Source organism: Opisthocomus hoazin, chromosome 4 (assembly GCF_030867145.1).
Source record: "Opisthocomus hoazin isolate bOpiHoa1 chromosome 4, bOpiHoa1.hap1, whole genome shotgun sequence".
Lineage (NCBI taxonomy): Eukaryota > Metazoa > Chordata > Aves > Opisthocomiformes > Opisthocomidae > Opisthocomus > Opisthocomus hoazin.
The window spans coordinates 61,118,908-61,136,670 of NC_134417.1; the positions used below are offsets into that span (position 1 = coordinate 61,118,908).

At 36.5% G+C, this 17,763-nt stretch overlaps 1 protein-coding gene across 3 annotated transcripts in view; it reads right to left on the reverse strand.

The window, feature by feature from the left end:
• Positions 1–2,356: 2,356 nt before the first annotated feature.
• Positions 2,357–17,763, reverse strand: part of AHR (aryl hydrocarbon receptor) — a 67,117-nt gene continuing 51,710 nt past the window's right edge. For all 3 annotated transcript variants that reach the window (XM_075419215.1, XM_075419218.1, XM_075419216.1), the window contains 6 exons: positions 15,524–15,654; positions 14,498–14,700; positions 12,790–12,899; positions 11,138–11,279; positions 9,088–10,354; positions 2,357–5,456 (listed from right to left, as the gene is read on the reverse strand). In XM_075419215.1, coding sequence (XP_075275330.1) covers positions 5,301–5,456; positions 9,088–10,354; positions 11,138–11,279; positions 12,790–12,899; positions 14,498–14,700; positions 15,524–15,654 — 2,009 coding nt within the window. In that variant the 3' untranslated portion in view covers positions 2,357–5,300. The remainder of the gene's footprint in view (positions 5,457–9,087; positions 10,355–11,137; positions 11,280–12,789; positions 12,900–14,497; positions 14,701–15,523; positions 15,655–17,763) is intronic.

The window sequence follows — 17,763 nt, forward strand, 5'->3', positions numbered from 1 at the left end:
CTACAGATTCAAATTTTGCTCTTTAAAAATGTATGGATGATAACTGAGAAACTAGAAAAGAATACAAATACCCTCAGACATCTTTCAAGTACATTAAGGGTGAGCCCATCCTTCCTCTTTTCCCTCTCCAAACTTCACTGACTAGTGTCACCAAGTAAATTCAACAGTTTCTTCCAATTTCGCTCTTACTCTTATTAGCAAGGAGCCAAGTTCATACCACCTACCAATAGATGCTCACTATTCCTGGCTGAGGAAAGCCTTCATGTCAATAGTCAGTAAAAAGGGGAAAATTTTATCAAAAATTTTTCTTTTTTCCCTTCCCATTCTGTAAATACAGGAGGAATCTTTACATTGAATATTATTATTAACATCACGCAGTATGAAGGATTCCAATTAGTTCCAACATCCCTCGGGCTTCCTCTTCTGTTTTTATTTTTTTTCTTAAATTAAACTTCTCAAACCTATTTGTAAGGATTTTAGACATCCAGACAGTTATGATCACACACAACCTTCAAAACAGCGTAAAAAAATCTGCTGAAGTTACTAATTTCTGAATTTTGCTTATACTTTTTTTTGAGCCAGGCTGGATTCAAGAGAAGACAAGAGCCTGTTGGCTTCAGTAAAAATTATAAAAAACACAGTAACTTTAATGCTGTGGAATGTCTCCCTTTCTCAAAGACCGTCTACTTCCGAAACTACATTGTATATAGCTTTGTTTAATGCTAATAACATTGCCTGCTGCACCTTGACTAGAAAGGTTAGGTTATAAAGAAGAAACCTCATTATCCCATAGACTGATCACATCTTTGATTTCACATCTTTGGTTGAATCTCTGACTTAGCTGCTGATACTATTATGGCCCTTCTTCGCTTGTCAGGAAGATCAACTTCAAGAGATAAGAGGATTTATAAAACGTAGGTTCACCACAAAAATCAACAGACCAGACCTTGGAAAGGAAGCATGGATGTTTTTCTGGAGAGCTGTCTCAGATTCACTGGTAAGCAATCAAGGTGAATATTGCTCACTGGAGGTAACAGCAATGAGAGAGGGAAAAGTGAGCAGTGGCCCATGCTGGAAATCATTAAAAGTTCAGGTTATGCAGAATATATGAAGGGTGGAATTTCATTATTAGTTTCAGATGTCAACTTGTATTCTGGATGTCTAAAGCTTTTTTGGTCTTACTTATTGAGCACTAGCAGTGGCAGCTTGCAGGGAAGGATGCCTAAGCAGAGAGGGAAGAAGGAAGCCAGACAATTTGTCAGCTTAATCAATTGACAGAACAAAAATATTGAAAGTGGAATCAGGCTCTTAGTGTAGATGGTAACTTTAACCTAACTTAACAAGCTAGTTCTCAGGTGAACAAAATCACCTGAGAATAAAACAGCTCTCTGTGTAAGTGTGTGAGTGGGAAATGTGGTTCCTCACTAGGAAAACGTATCTCCAAAAGAGCTATTTGGGAAAGCCTCTCTCTGACAGAGCCTTGAGTAGGATGATGACTTCCACCAAGAAACTGCCTGAGCTTATGATACAGTGGCCTGCTGCAGGTTAGGTACCACTATGGTTGTTATTTTCATGTTGAATTAGAAATAGAAGTGGAATTCCATAAATCATAAAGAAAATGGCTTAGTCCAGAAGAAAGTATCTCCCTTCTTCAAGCAAAACTGGACAGTGAGGTCTTACACTTTTGGGAACAGGTTGATATGTGGCTTGAAGGTATCCTTTTAACAAACGCAACAGACCACAAAAAAAAAAAAAAAAAAAAAAAAGGATGGCCTGTGTTACTTACATTATTGCCTGATTATTTCCAGATGTTACTTAACAGATTTGCAGCCTTGTTGAACTACTCTCGTATCTTAGCTTGCCTTTTTGTGCTGCGCAAAAGCAGCAAACAAGAGGACATACAAAGTTCACAGCCTAGTACTGATTTTGGATAAGACGTGTCTTAAGACATTGGAAGGTAACAGTGTAGCTGAAGCCAATTAAATTCATGTCCATCATGTCATTACACCAAAGAACTATTATAAGTTTGGTAAACTGCATAGGGGATTACAGTGAAACATTTGACTCAGCATTACAACTGATTTTAAAAGATTGTCATGCAAAGCCAACACAGCGCACAGGAAACAGTAATATTAGTAATCAGAAATAAACTAAAATAATTGTTTTCTTAACTTAAAATCACTATGTATGAAATAGCAATAAAACAGTACAAGGGTTAACAATAGCCAGCTACAAATGTCAAAATAGACAATGCTTGTTTTTAGCAGCGTCTATGCAGAAGTCTCTTCCTGCCTCAGTACCATTCAATTGTGAATTTACTGTCACTAAGAAATGAATACAGAAGCCTTCCAACTGCTAACTTTGCCTTACTATTTACAAAGTTTATTTATAAACTCACTTTCATGCAAGTATAAAATACTAATTCCATGGACAAATACACATTTGTTCACCACTCTAAATTATATACATTGTATTTGCATCTAATATTCAGAGAAGTGCAAAGTCCACAGTGACGTAAATAACAATAGTTTTGTAAACTATTAGATGACGAGCTCTCAACAGTCATGAGTAACCGTATGATAATGGGTTTTTTGTATACTGCTGAAATCAAACATTTTTTCAGTAAAAGAACATACATTTCAGCTACATTCAAGTGATTATTTTATTACCATATATTATGTCTTACAAACTTTACTGCAGATGAGCAAGAGCACTACAAAACCATACCTTAACGTAACAGGTGTATTGCATGGTATGTGCAGGAATAACAAAGGAGAGCTAAGAACTGGGAAGGAAAACAAGCTAAGAAAACTTGTACAAAAATGGACAGTAATACTGACTAACACTGGGTTATAATCTTACTTATAATAGACCTGAAGGGCTAATAGAGATCCAATTCAGAAACACCTGTGCACTGCAGGTACAGTTTGGTGCAGATCAAGAGTGCACTAATACAGTCAATGTTGTATGCATAAGATAATGCATAAAATACACTGATATGCATATAAACAACAATTTGTTTACAGTAAGTAGGGCAGCACAGTTGTACTGCATCCTTGGCACTTAGTGATAGGACAACATGTATTTGGTTTAACTAAATTAATAAACAGGATATATACTGGTTTGTAAGATGTAAAACATACATTATCCCTTTAAACCTTCTGGTTTTACAGCTTTTTGCTAATTTTCAAGTTTAAATGCAAACATGATACACTAGATAGATATGGAAGACGTTTCAGATATTGGCTTAAAACAAGACCTTCAACAAAAAAAATTACAATCATAAATTAATTCAAACGATATTAATTAAATCTGTTACTGATGTCTTGTGATGAAAACAAAATCTGAAACGTTAAAAAAACCCACACAAATGCAACCCACAATGTCTTTATGGGCTTTTCCCAAATAGTAATTGCTTCCTTAATGTCCCTTTCACATATGGTAATTTCACTTAAAAACTGCTGAAGTTATTAATCTGAAAAGCTATAACTAAATTAGAAGTTTGGCCTAGCATATCATATCACACAGAATGGAAGAAAATACACTTTTCTTCAAAGAAAGCAAGTTTCAGCTAAGAAAGGATTCCAATTTTAAGCGATTGTCCTTGTGTTCAACAATATTAACAATCATCTGCAGGGAGCCAATTTACTTTTACCTGTTTTAAACAAATTGGCTAAATTGCCATTTTATATTACATATAACAAATGTAATAAAATTGTTCTTAACATATACTAATGTAACACTTTAAAATTAACTGGTTTAAAATATTTTACAAAGACATTTTATTATATATGAACTATACAACACACAAGAGTATGAAACATTTTAAACATATACACATTTCTGTATTTTTCATTTAGATTATTATTTTGCACCAAACATTGGTGTCTGCAACTTGAACAATCCTCTCAAACAAAAACAAAACAAAAACCCAGAATGTTTTCGTGGATGTGGGGTTTTTTTCCTGAAAATAAAACCTATTTCAAGGAGAATTTCTCTCATGACGTATTTCTTTTCCCAATTTCATATTTTGCACATAGCTTCTCAAATGCATCAACATACATTAAAAGAATAACCTTTCTGCAGTTTGCAGTGCAATTTGCTAGGGATGAAGTTTAAACCAAAGCTGACCCTTTCCCCACTACAAATATTTAAAACTGCAGTCAAAGTAAATGTCAATACCAATCACTACTGAGACTCCTTTCCCCTTTATTTAAAATGCAATCCTTTTGAATATCCATTTTAATGAAAGTATTTGCATAGAGCAGCCTTGTATTATTCCTAAAGAACATTATGAGCATTTTAACACAAGATAAGGCACATGTTTTTCAGCATTAATGATCTAAAACTAATCCTGAGAATCTGCTCCTCCCCCTCAGCAAAATCTGCTTTTTTAATATACCCTGTATTACCTGAAGAAAGCAGAAAAGCAGTATAGAATAAACCAAAACTCTTTAGCTGAACTAAATTCAGAACATTAATAAACTCCTGATAATAGTGTAACAAATCCACAGATAAAGAATTAAGAAACTCTGAACAAATTATCTTGGGGGGGGGGTAGATACAGCCAGGAGCACTGTAGATGTTAGATAAAAGTTCATGTAATATGGATGACGTTTATAGTGAGTTTTGCTATAATAAGCTCCCATCAGAAACAAGGTAGCTAAATTGTGAGGCACTTAAGGTTGACAAGGAAAAGGAGGAATGCAAGGGGTCTGTTTCATAGAAAACCTGAAGTTGCATATCATATCCTTGTATTAAGCCTTCTACTAAAGTGCAAGAAATGGAGAATTAAAACAAAAGAATTTAAATATAAAACAAGTGATTAAAGAGCTTAGTATGCATTAAAATTAAGTGCTTTTCATTCTCATGAATTCAGAGCTTTTTAATAGTTTTTAAAAAATAAAGTCTGGAAATAATCCACGTGTGAAATCATTTCCCTTGTGCCATTGATGCTATTTGTAAAGTGCCCAATTACTTTCTAAACAACAAAACCATTTGCCTTATCTTATGTTGTATAGTATGACATAGTCTGTAGTACACATGTAATCCATACTGCAATGACACAGTCAATCTGATGGAAAACAGCACATGCATACTTTCAGTCAGAAGTCTTACTTCCACCTGTCACTCTAAAAAGCCAGATCTTGGATGACACATCCACCAGTATATAGTGCAACCAACCTCCTAGTCTCAAAACGTAATTTGTTAAAGTCCCATGCTAAAGACAGACCTATCAAGCTTTTCCTCAGAGCAGCCTGACGCCCAGACAAAATCACAGATGGACCTCTATGTCTGGATCACATAAATCCACTAGATGCCAAATCTGAGAAGGATCTGGGATCTGCCGGATGATGAAGAGGCTGAAGATGTGTGGCAGTCTGTGCGCTACTGATCACATCTAACTGAGAGGGATATGCTTCATGTACATTTCCTCCACTGAAACCGTTTTGGAACTGGCAGAAAAAAGACAATATAAATGGTTAGTATGGGAAACCAATTATTTATAAATTTTTGAAAATCCTCCTAAAGGCACAGATGGGATGAAATCATCTTAAAATACAACAAACAGATCTAACTTTTTTTTTTTTAATGATGAATGATGAGAGTTAATTTGCATTAAACTAGGGTCTGAATCATCAGTGAAACGTACTGATATTGGAGTCGGTGGGAGTCCTACTTCTGGCTAAGAAACATTGCTATTATCTAAAGCATAATATAGTCTCCATTTGTAGGAATTACAGTCTGACTGAGCAGTCCTAATTTCCACATCCAGCTGTTACATTTTAAAAGCAACCTATTTACATATTTTCATGTCTGCAATGGGATCCAGACTTTACAGATCTTCCAGGAATGCACATGCAGTCCTATCAGTAAGCTGAAGTGCACTGCATTCAACCCACAGGCTGAGCTGTCGCAGGGTGGGCTTTTTTGACAAACGGTCCTCATATTGACAATGCCAAGAAAGAGCAATGAATGGCTTTCATCAGTCTTGACATAATTGTTCACAGGATTATTTTAATCATCTGATGTAATGCTTCCTCTCATGCTATGGAAGTCACTTTATCTTCAAAATACTCCATTCAGTCATGCAAAGAAAATATAGCAAAGTATTTTAAACATTTCCACCATCTCTTCAGGAGTAGCTTATATCATAAGTACTCATTCATTCGAAGCTTGTCCTTAAAACATATATTATACATTCATTCATCTATTAAAATATGCTGATTTTTGGAAACTTTTCCTTCTGTGCAAACATTGAAATCTGACCAACTGTGCATGGATCTTCTAAGTTTTTAACAGGACTATAGCCATGTGAATTATGTTTTTAATCAAAGTTGCTGTGCTTTTAAAGACAGCTACAATGACATAAGCTAGGATTACTTCTGATAGAAGCAGACTATTTCAACATTCTTCATTAACAAGATGAGCTCGCTCATTAAAATTTCTAAGAAAGTTCTCAACCAGAATCTAGTAATTAGCAAGGTTTTCTATTGTTTAATAAAGGAATACCAAAACTAAACAAGCAATCAAATTACGTAGGGCCTTTTTCCCCTCCTCCATCATGGGAAGTGTTTTTAGACTAAATTGCTTATGAACCTACCGCAATTACAAGTTAGGCAGAAGGTCAAGGCAGATCCTTCTGGCTTTCTAATCCCCTAGTCTTTTCCCACAGAAATCGATGGGAGTTAGAAAGCGGAGGAAAGGATAGCAATCCTGGCTTGCGCAGCCATGTCTGTCCCCCCTCCAGACTCCAACCGCTGACAGGGATGTCGGTGTGCTAAATCCAGCCACAAAGACTGCCCTACTTTGGTTTGTCTATGTGAACACAGGCTCAGACAGAAGTAGCCTATCTGCTTAGTCACATCCTTACTGAAGCTGCCAATTAGCAATAAAATTACATCTTAAGTTTATTATCATAAGCAGTGATACAGTCTCCCCATCTACAATAAAGAAATGTATATTATTTGCCATCATGGCTTTGGCACAGGTGATATTTTACAAGATCACTTCAAGTGCAGTAGCTATACTTCTGACTTCATAGTTCGCATGGGTTCATACATTTCAAAGTTCTTAGTTCCTCCAATACAAGAATAAATACAATCTCTATAATATAAGCATATATAGATATAGGGTTGTCTTTCTCTGAGGCAATGACATTTCTAGGTAAAAATTGTTACTACATGAAAACATTTCTCAGCATGATAACTTTGGTTTACACAGAGCCTTACTTTGCCCTCAATATATGAAAATGTTAACTGGCAGATGTGACGAGGTCAAAACTGAGTACAGCCTGATACAAGAGATGATTTTTTCATGTGAACAGTACATAGCAGCATGGGCTGCAAAAGTCAGTGCTATCTGGTTTAGAAACTAGCAGTCTCTTCCCACCCCCACCACACCCAGTTGGCATACAGAAGTTTTGGACCCGCAAGGACTAGGAGATAGCTATCAGCTATCTACGATCACTCTTTTACAAAAGGGATACGAGGAATAATCCTTCCTTATCTCTTCAAGAAGCATGCCCCTCTATTAGGCTCATTTGGGCAAAGGTTCAGCAGTTCTCGTCAGTGGTGAACAGGAGCTAAGGTGCACAAGGGTAACAGCAGCTCTGCACTAGGCTTCTGCTTAAGCAGTGCTATCCAGAGCCACACAGCACAGGTTGCATCACAGCAAGAGGGGCTGAATTTGCCTCGGAACTTAAGGACAACTTTTCACAAAGTGGTCTTTGTTCATTTTTCACAAAAAACAAGCTAAACACTATATTATTGCAGCACAGCATTCTAGTCAATATAAAGTAATAGAAGTGTTTATTGCATTCAGAGATGCTTAGTCATTAGCCATTAAACTTTTTACAGATAGATGAGAAGAAAAAGCAAGCAAGAAAATCACAAAAAGGGGGCACAACAAAAATTACTAAGGCAGCACAACAACAAAGTAATCTACAAAATAAATGTATTTGAAACCAACCACTAAAAAGAAACAGAATTGCTTGTTCACTGGCTGTTCAAAACTGATGCACCACACCAGCATAGCTTTAGTGAAAAGAAAATTCCATACTATTATAGGGCTAAACTTGGATGACCCTGGAACTGCTTTGCAACCCTACTACTAAGTACTATGAAGGACTAATAACACTGACCACAGCCAGGTGACATACAGCCAAGCACTGCGCAAGCCTGCGCACTGCAGGTTGCCAAAGTCACTTCATGCTATTTCAGCCTTTGGGCACTTGGGCAGAAGCTATTCATCCTGCTGAACTGTCCCACAGTTTAGCTGTATTTCTGTAATTCTGCAATTATATATTTTTCACTAGTGAACCAGTTTTAAAAGGATATATTTTGTACTCATATTAAGCACACTGAAAAACTGGGTATGTTCTACTTGCATTCCCCACCTCTGTCTTATGTAGGTTAAATGCTAATTAATACTTTAATTCTGCAAATGCTTATGCATGTGCATAAGCATTTGTAGGATAAGTACTTCAGAACATTAACTCATTGACGTAAAAAAAAAAAAAAAGAATTGTGGCTCTATACTTAAGCAGCCTTAACAGAAATAAATGGTAAAATTTGAAGTACCTCTAACAAAGGTTATTCAGCATCTGGAATTGCCTTAGTAAGTGAATTTTTTTATTTCTAAAATAATTTTACCTTTGAAGAACTGTGCTTAAAACTGTAGTCTGTACTGCAGCCAGGCTCCTCTCTTCTAAGGCTTTTATTGTGCATTCTCCTCAGCACAATATGAAAAAAGTCCAACTTACCTACTGTGAATATAAATTTTTCCTGTTCTTTTGTCTCCAGCAGACAATTTAGACAGCAGCTTGAGGAACAAGCTGACTCTCATTTATGGCAATATATAAAAAGATTTTTGCAGTATCATCATGTGTAGAATTGCAATCATTCATAATAATTTATGCTATTTTCAACCTAACCAACAAATAAAGCAAGGACATTCACATGTTGCTAACCCACCAGTTTCAAACTCAGTGATTCGATGATGACAAACTCTGCATCCCGATAGCCACCCAAAACAATAAAAACACCATTCAAAGTGCAAGGAACGTAGCAATGCTGTTTCCCTTACCTTGTTCAACAATGTTTGTTGACTTGCCATTGTAGGCTCATATTGCATTTGATCCACACAGCTGGGCTGTGTTTCTTGTGTGCACTGGTACATAGAAACAGCGCCTGCATAGCATGTTTGAGGAGTTAGCATAACTGGCTCAGAGTTTATCCCACACTCATGATTTTCAGGGACTTTCTGCAAACAACTGAGAAAATCCTCCAAGTTGGAAGACGCAGAATAGGTTGATCTGTCAAAACCTGCTACAGGGAAATCCATTTGAGCAAAATTAGAAAGCTGTGGCACCACCTCTGTGGGTTGCTTGTAAGGAATAAACTCTTGCCTACATGCGTAAGGCGAAGCGTTGACTTCGGGTTTGTAAGAGAACTCGGATGTAGTGGCATGTGTGCTGGGGAATAGGTATTGCTGGGGCTGCTGCTGCGAGCCACTAAGAGGCATGCTGGCACCAGAGCTCCAGTTTCTGAACATCCCATTAACTTGCATATGTTTCATCTTTTGACAGAGTTGTTGCTGCTGCTGGTGTTGTTGCTCCACAAGCTGTTTCTGGTGCTGATGAAGTTGATGTGAATCTAACTCTTGCTGTATCAAGCAACCTTCATTCTGGACCAGGGGCTGCTGCTGGTTACAGCCTGAATATAGGAAGTCCGACTTATTTAAGGAATCCTGAACATAAGTCAGAATTTCATCAGTTATGTCAATGTCCCCAGTATCATCCATACCAGATAATTCAGTTTTAAAAAAATCCTCATCCTGCTGAATACACTTTAGATCTTCAAAGTCAATACCAAGGTTTTTCATGATGCTGTACAAGTCACTGGTTTTGTTATCTTGAAAGAGTGCTGCACTGTCTTCAGGAAGTGGAACATCACTGTCCTGGGAACACTCCATTAGCTCCTGTTTGAGAATGTTGTGATTTCCAGTAGGTAGGAGATTATCTGTCCAGCCTCTGCTAACACCACTGCCTAGTTCATCCCTGCTGTCAGCAAAAAAGTTCCGCTCAAAGGAAAGTTTATGTGATGCTGGAGGGCAGAGATACACAGACTCATCTTGCCTTAACATGGCACCTAGGAGGGAGTTTGGATCCACGGAATCATTGTGTAGCGTAGCTTTGGCTCCTTTTCCCATCGTGCTTTTGTTCTTCGGCTGAGAGGAATCCATAATGCTCGACACAGGGAAAGATACCTCATACAACACAGCCTCACCAGTTGCAAACATGAAGGGCAACTTCATGTTACGTTTCCGCAGATGTTCTGCCCCTTCTTCATCCCTGAAAATAAGCCAGATATATAACATAATACTACAGTACTGAACAGTTACCGTAATCTTTTTGTCCCCTGGAATTAATATTAAAAAAAATGATCTATTCTATTTGTAGGCATTTTTCAAATTCCTAGCTCTTCCAGCTCAGCTTGGCTGAGTTAAACTGAGAGGCAGATTATGAAATAAGGAGCTTATGACTGTAATACCACCTTTACATATTACATTTGTAATTAAATCTAGACAGTGTACACCATTTTCTATGCATTACGAGCTGAAATAAAAACAAGTGGGCTTTTTCCCATGCATTATGTTTTTATTCGCGTAGTAAATGAATACTTCAATACCGAACTATCTGTGTTTCTCCATTTTACAACCTGGATAATAATGCTAAATTCCATATTATGTAGTATTCAGTTCAGCACCATAAAGGACTTAATTTCTTTATGTTATCTGTTGTCTCTTCTATACAATTGCAGTTGGATTTCTTAATTTTTGCTAATGGGGATATTGAACTAAAAACAGGTTGGATGGAATAATGTGTGGCTTGTACTGCTATTCTTATTTATATGAAATCAAAATGTCTAAAGTTTTACACAAAGGACTATGCCACATAAGTAGAGAAATATCAGAATTCTTTTCAATGTTTGTTAGCAAATCAAAAGAGGTTTTCTTTCTGGAGTTCAAGATTTAAAGGAGATTTATTTAAAAATAAAGAATTCCTTTCTGAATATAAACAAATTCAAAAGTTTTCAGTTTTTGAAGTATACTGCTTTACACAGCAATGACTTACGTAAGAGGTCTTTGTGTGGAAATGATGTAATCTGGTCTTCCATTTTTGTAGACAAGACGTGCGTTGGCCTGTATCCAGGCCCATCGATTTTCTTTGGTTAGAAGCCTAAACACAGTCATTCCACTCTCACCTGTCTTCATCACTAGAGTTAAAGAGTAAGCATACCGTTTACTGTCCCATGAACAAAGCCAGGAAAATCTGGCATGTCATGAAAGTAATCCCATTTGTAGAGCAATTTTACAAATCTCACGTCCTCAATCACCCACTTCTGTGTGGCACTAATGTATCCCTAGTGAAATAGGATGATCGATCACTTTAAGATGTCTACTTTAATTTACTGGTAAAATAAAAGCCAAAACTGCAAGCAATTGTAAGACATCCACTACAGATTGGCAACATTCTATATGGAGTTTCATCCATTATTTCTGCAATAACAGAAATTAATAAATACTAGAACATGTAAATGACAAAAGCCCAAGTCTCTTTTACATCCAAAAAGTGGCTATTATTTAAGAAATTTGAAAACACATTAGCTCTGAATCCAGTTCTTTCACATTTTGACTGGTTAATGCAGAGGTACTTCAAAATCCATTATTTTTCACTCCTACTATCTCTTCACTAGGAATGCTTCATAAACATACTACATTTTCATTGTATGTTGCTGAAAACACTGCATTTCTAGACAGAGAAGTTAAATAAAAGATATTAGGAAAGTGTAAAAATCCTAACCAAAAATAACCTTTTGCTAAAAGACTTCTCTTTATCTTAGCATCAGAAATGGAGCAAGACCACTTGAAGACAAAGTTTCAAGCCAACATTTCACACCAAAGTTTCATTCCATACTATTTTGGAAATATTCTCTCTCTTCTTCCTTACCAAACAAACAAAAACCACTGAGAGGCAACAGTGGCCGATCTATACCTGAAATAGAAAATCTGATTAATATAGGTTGAGAACAAACCCACTGAGGGGGCATTATTTAATTGTATGTAAGGGGACAAAAGAAAAAAACAGATTTTCAAGAGAAGTCGGTAGAAAAGAAGAAACACTAAAGTATCCTGAAGACGTTTCTGTAACTTCCAAAGACAAATAAGTTACAGCTAATGAAAAAGTAAAGAAAGAAGTCCACTAAACAGTTATATATCAGATAGCTGATACTTATTTCCTTAGCTTAAAACACACTTCTCTCCTGAAGTTGTTACTGAAACCAAATCAAGCTGCTAAGAATCAAACCCAGAAATGGATAGGACACTAGCATGCTAAATCAGAGATTGATTTTTGTTTAAAATCTTACACCAATTTAAAAAAAAAATGCTTTAACTTTCTAATAGAAAAGCAATCTTTGAAATAGCCCCTTTGCCCAAAGGAAGTTGTTGAAACAGCAGAAGCTGGGTTGAGCAGAGAAGGAAGTGAGAAGACCAAGATGTGACAGAAACTGGAATATATACCCTAAAAGGGTCTAGATAGGAATAGTACATATTTCTTCAACCAGTGTAAGTTTTTCTAGGGAGGGAAAGATCGCATAAAATGAATAGTGTTCTTTTAGTTGAAGACCACTTTTTTTTTTTTTTTAAGAGTACTTCACAGTATTTTTTAGTACGAATATAATCCATGCTTTGATCTTTCAGCCCTTCTTAGGGAATGAAGCTTACTTCGGACATGATTTTCAGCACAATAAAGCATATCAGCTGCATGAATAAACTGGTATCCTGTTCCTCTCATACACAGCTCTGCTTCAGTGTATCCCAGGATGATCTTTCCTCTGGAAGGTAAAAATAAAAAATTGCAACACTGCTGACGAACCAACTCAAAGAAAGAATGCCAAGCAAGTTATTTATGCCTAGAACATTTCAGACATAAATGCTAACTACATTTTGTTGCAATATCAATTGTATGCAGAAGCATGATGGTTCTAATAAAAAATACAGTTAACAAATCATAAAATTTTTACGAGTTCCCCAAGTTGCCTTCAGTGACTAGGAACAGGTTCACAAAACTATTAGATCGTTAAAAAGAAAAAGAGTAATCTAACAGTTCAGCTGGACTCTTTATTCCATACTTTTAAACATTTTCACTTGTAGCAGGCAGCTCCCATTTATTGCAATGAAAGACACTGCTTGCTTAGCCCTGTTTGACAGCACTTGCCTACAGGTGCTTGCATGTAGAATTAAGTAAAGACTTATCTAAAACTTCTTGCCTAAATTAGTATTTTTAGTAGCTTAAAATTCAAAACAGCACATATCTCAAAACTACATGTCTCTTAATATTGAGTGGTTTGGGACCCCTGCATTTGCATTTAAGCTTTCTAAGAAAGCCCTCAGAGGAGTACTGGCAACGGAGTCATGTTTGACCCTGGTAGCTAAATTTAGAGTACTTTACTAGAGGTCAGGTAGATGAAGAACTTAACACCATTTGTGTGAGCGCTATGAGATACATGATAGAATGAAACAGTCAAAAACAGGCGGAAACAGGATTTGGAACAAAGAAATGAAGATCCAAAGATAGAAAAATAACAACAAAAAAAGGGAAAAAGTAGGGGTGGGGAACAATATACGCAGAAGTGTAAAACATCACAAAAATTGAAGGTTCCAAGTGAAAAAAAAATCAGTGGAAAAAAAATCAGAGAATGTTAACATTCACTTCTATCAGTTTATAGAACGCCCTCAAAAAATTTTGGTTTATCAGTAGACAGAATACTAAGTAGTTGGGCTCAACATTATTCTATAAGTAGGCATGGAAATCCATATGAGAGATTCCACTGAAAATGAGACTGAAAGCACTATCAGTCAAAAAATAGGAGGGAGGGGAGAAGGAAGGCAGGCTGCCAGACGTTTTTCTTTTAATAAAGAAGCATCTTAATAGGCTTCTTGCCATGTTGATGCATAGTTACGTTACGTTGATCTAGTAACACAGTGGTGTTTCCAGCTTTTATATAGGAAAGAGAATGGTTTGGAAATGGGTAAAAGTCATGCTATAAAAAAGGACTTCATTTTTTCATTTTGAAGTAAATAACATTTCCATTATGTTTTACATCTATTTGAACTGGAGGAGAAAATAAGCACGTAGAAGAAAATGAACCATTTGTTTATCAGTTCTAAAACCGAATTTTGAACAGATTTAAACATTAAAATTTTCTTCTTCCCTAATTTATTAGTATTCTGTCTTTTGGATTTTTTGTTTGGTTTGGTTTGGGGGGTTTCTTGTTTGTTTTTTTTTTATTTTAATGATGGAGAGTCAGAAAGCAATATGCTTTGAAATGGTATGACTGAAACAGTAACCAGCTTTATATTTCAAATACATACTTGAAACCTATATTATCAGCAAACAAGTAGAGTATTATGCAGAAGAATTTACACCTACTTTGCATCACAGCCAGTAGGCGTGAAATCCAGTTTGTGTTTAGTTCTGAAGATGAAGTTTTTGGTTCGTATCTCAAGGATAGATGGTGGCTGCAGGGGAGTTGCTACCGCAAACAGAGCGAGCTGTGGAGACAAAGTAGCACCATCCTTCCCTTTCTTGTTCTGTCCATGAAGAAACTTTAATCGTCCTTGAAAATTCATAGCCTTAGGATTAGGAAAAACATAACTGGTTTATGTTGGAGATTCAAGCTTTGTAGCAGACATACACGAAAGTTAGCTAGTAAGTACAGAATACTGTTGTTGTATCCCTGAGCATGTCACTTCAAGATCTACTAATAAACTCACTAATGGGAAGGTGGTTGTGTCAAAAAAAAACAAATATATAAGAGCAAATGCCAGCTGGATTGTCTAGTATTCCAATGAAAATGGCATTATACACACATACAAGTAACATAACATTATTTCTCTTGCATTTCTGTCAGCCATTAGTATAAAGTATGTAAATGTGTAGAATTGCGAAATCTTTCATAAACAATTCCATTTGTAAGAAGTCCCTCAGAGGGTGATAAACCCATATTATTTAGTTTAAAATCTACAGTATTGACAAACAAAAAGTGTATTAAAAAGAGCAAAGCACAGACTTTCCCAAGTAAGGGCAAACCATAGTTCTGCAAGTTATAGCATTGCATTTCAAGGTACCCAACAGAAAATGATCTTTGTAATGCCTTTTTATCCACAAATCACACAGTACTTTACAAAAGCAGATGCTTAGTTGTATTTCACAGAGGAAACTGAGCAAGAGAAATGAGGGAACTTGCATCTGGTTGTAACAACATATTGAAGTGGACCCCAGCAATACAATTTTTACTTGTCATTTAGTCTCACTAACTGAAACATACTGGTTCAAGCAGCTCAGACATCTACAGAGACTTAACAAATAAAGTAAGTTGCTGTACATCTTGCAAGGATAATGCAGATTTCCAACTTGCAATCACGTGTGGAAGTTTTTACATTACTCCATACTCACCAGGAACCCAGATGAATTATCCAGGAGGCATCGTAACCTGCAGATGAAATTCCTTTCCATAAAGGAAGAATTCTCTGGAGGAAGTTGGTCTGGGTTATAATAGGTTGCTGGCTGTGAAAAACCATTATCTCCTACAGGAAATGATTATTTATAAGGATTATTTTTAGAAGAACACCTAGTGAAGGCTATCTATAACAAATCACCTTCCGTCTCATAAACAAAGCGTTCGGTCATGACCTGAGCAAGAACAATGTAAACTGGAAACATCCCCCAGAACCTATACTGATTACAATGTGAGGTTAAGTATCAGTTGTTCTGATGGGATCTTGTCTTACAGGCTATGGTATTTGAAAAATGCATACTATTTATTTTTTATTTTTAAAATGTTTTTAAAGTTTTGGTGGGGTTTTGTGTGGGTCTGTTTTTTTCGTAAATTCATTCATTATGTATGTCAACAACTTAAATTCTGAGTCAGCTGCAGAGAGCAGAGCCCTCAGCAGAGAGCACACCCACATTTCAGCAATGGCAGGATCTGCAAAAGGGAAGTAGGCACCCAGGCATAGTAACTACAGGAACTGAATATTCAAACGCTCAGTAGACGGTGTCTAACTGTGAAATTGTTACTTTCCAGACAGCCAAGTGAAAGCTGTTCGTAGCAGTAAATAAAAAGAAGCATCTTTAGAGAACCACCACAATAAATCAATGTGAGCACTTTCTCTAATGGATGCAGATAAAGAGCTACTCAATAGTGAAAATATCTCTGGGCTGTGCTGATCAAGATAACACCACAGTTACCTCTACAGAGGAACATGGAGCACTTTTGTTTTTTTTAAAAAAAAGACTCAAAACCACGATTGGTAACTAGGATAACAATATTATGCTCTTCTGCCACTTCAGGAGAAGCATTTGCTGCTAAGCATTTGCTGCTAAGTGACATTCAGAAAATAGACTTAAACATTTGGAATATAAAGTAAAACCAGAAGGTAAATCAATAAACTTCTGATAGAATACGCACGTTCTGCATTGAGGCTACATATACAGAGATATCGGAGCACATCTACTCACAGCAAATTTAGCAAAGTGATCTTGTTTGTAACACACATAAAAAACCCCACAAACTGGTTATTCCCTAGGTATTCACACACACAGAAAACTAAGAAAAAACAGTGTAAAATGCTATTTTACAGTGCTAAATAGTCTGTATTTTAAAAAATAGTCCATATGCTCTGAGAGAACTGATTGTTGTGTATGGATAGAAGGCGAATACAGATTTTAAGAAAGAACCCACGCTGACCTTCCAGACTTAGAGACAAAGTCAGGGTGAGCATGTCACTTAATCACACACCACATTATGTTCTCTGGAACATAATTCTGTCTCTTGGACAGATGGAAAAACTTACAGATAGGCTAGGTGGTTTGTGCAATGGCGAATCAAACCCAAAGGAAAACAAATCATGACCAAAAGCCAGTTCAATTTTAATCTCCTCTTAATTCAAGGGACTGGAGTCAAACGAGATTGCTGATGGCTCACCAAGAGGCCTTGCAATCTAAGGCCATATAAATCCAACAAGAATGCTGAGTTACCCAGTTTTTCAGATAAAATCAGGAGATTCCTTTCTTCCCTTAAGAGAACTGCTATGCAAGGTCAATTTTTTTCTGAACAAACTTCAAGGTATGGAGAAAAAAAGGACCTTATCTGACAGTGTATATGAAAAGGGATAATCTGAAATTACAGCCATCTGCAGAACAGTGTATTGGTCAAAGCCACCATTATGAGCTGATCCGACAGGTACAGAAACTCAGATACTTGTAGTCCAAGATAGTTACCACCTAACTTTGATATTGGAAATTAACCAATTCCCAGACTTGTCATATGGATGGTTCTAAACAGACAAAAGCAAGCTTACTTCCTTATGCTGCAGATTATTTTTTTCTTAACTGCCTACTTGCTGGTGAGAATTTTCAACACTTCTGAGGCAGCGCCTGTCCAAGAGGTGCTTGGTTAGAAGCCCTCTGAAGCAGCAATGATTATGAAGAAAGGGCATGAAAGAAACAGCTTGCAAATCCCAACTCATCTTTCAAAAGTGCCAACTCTGACATCCTTGAGATTCCCTGCATACACATTACTTGAGGTCTCCCCAGAACGGTTAATATACTGCATATATCAACATTTACAGTTCACAAGTATCAGCACCAAGGAAGCTGCTAAAATACTTATTTTTTTCCCCAAGCAACCCCAA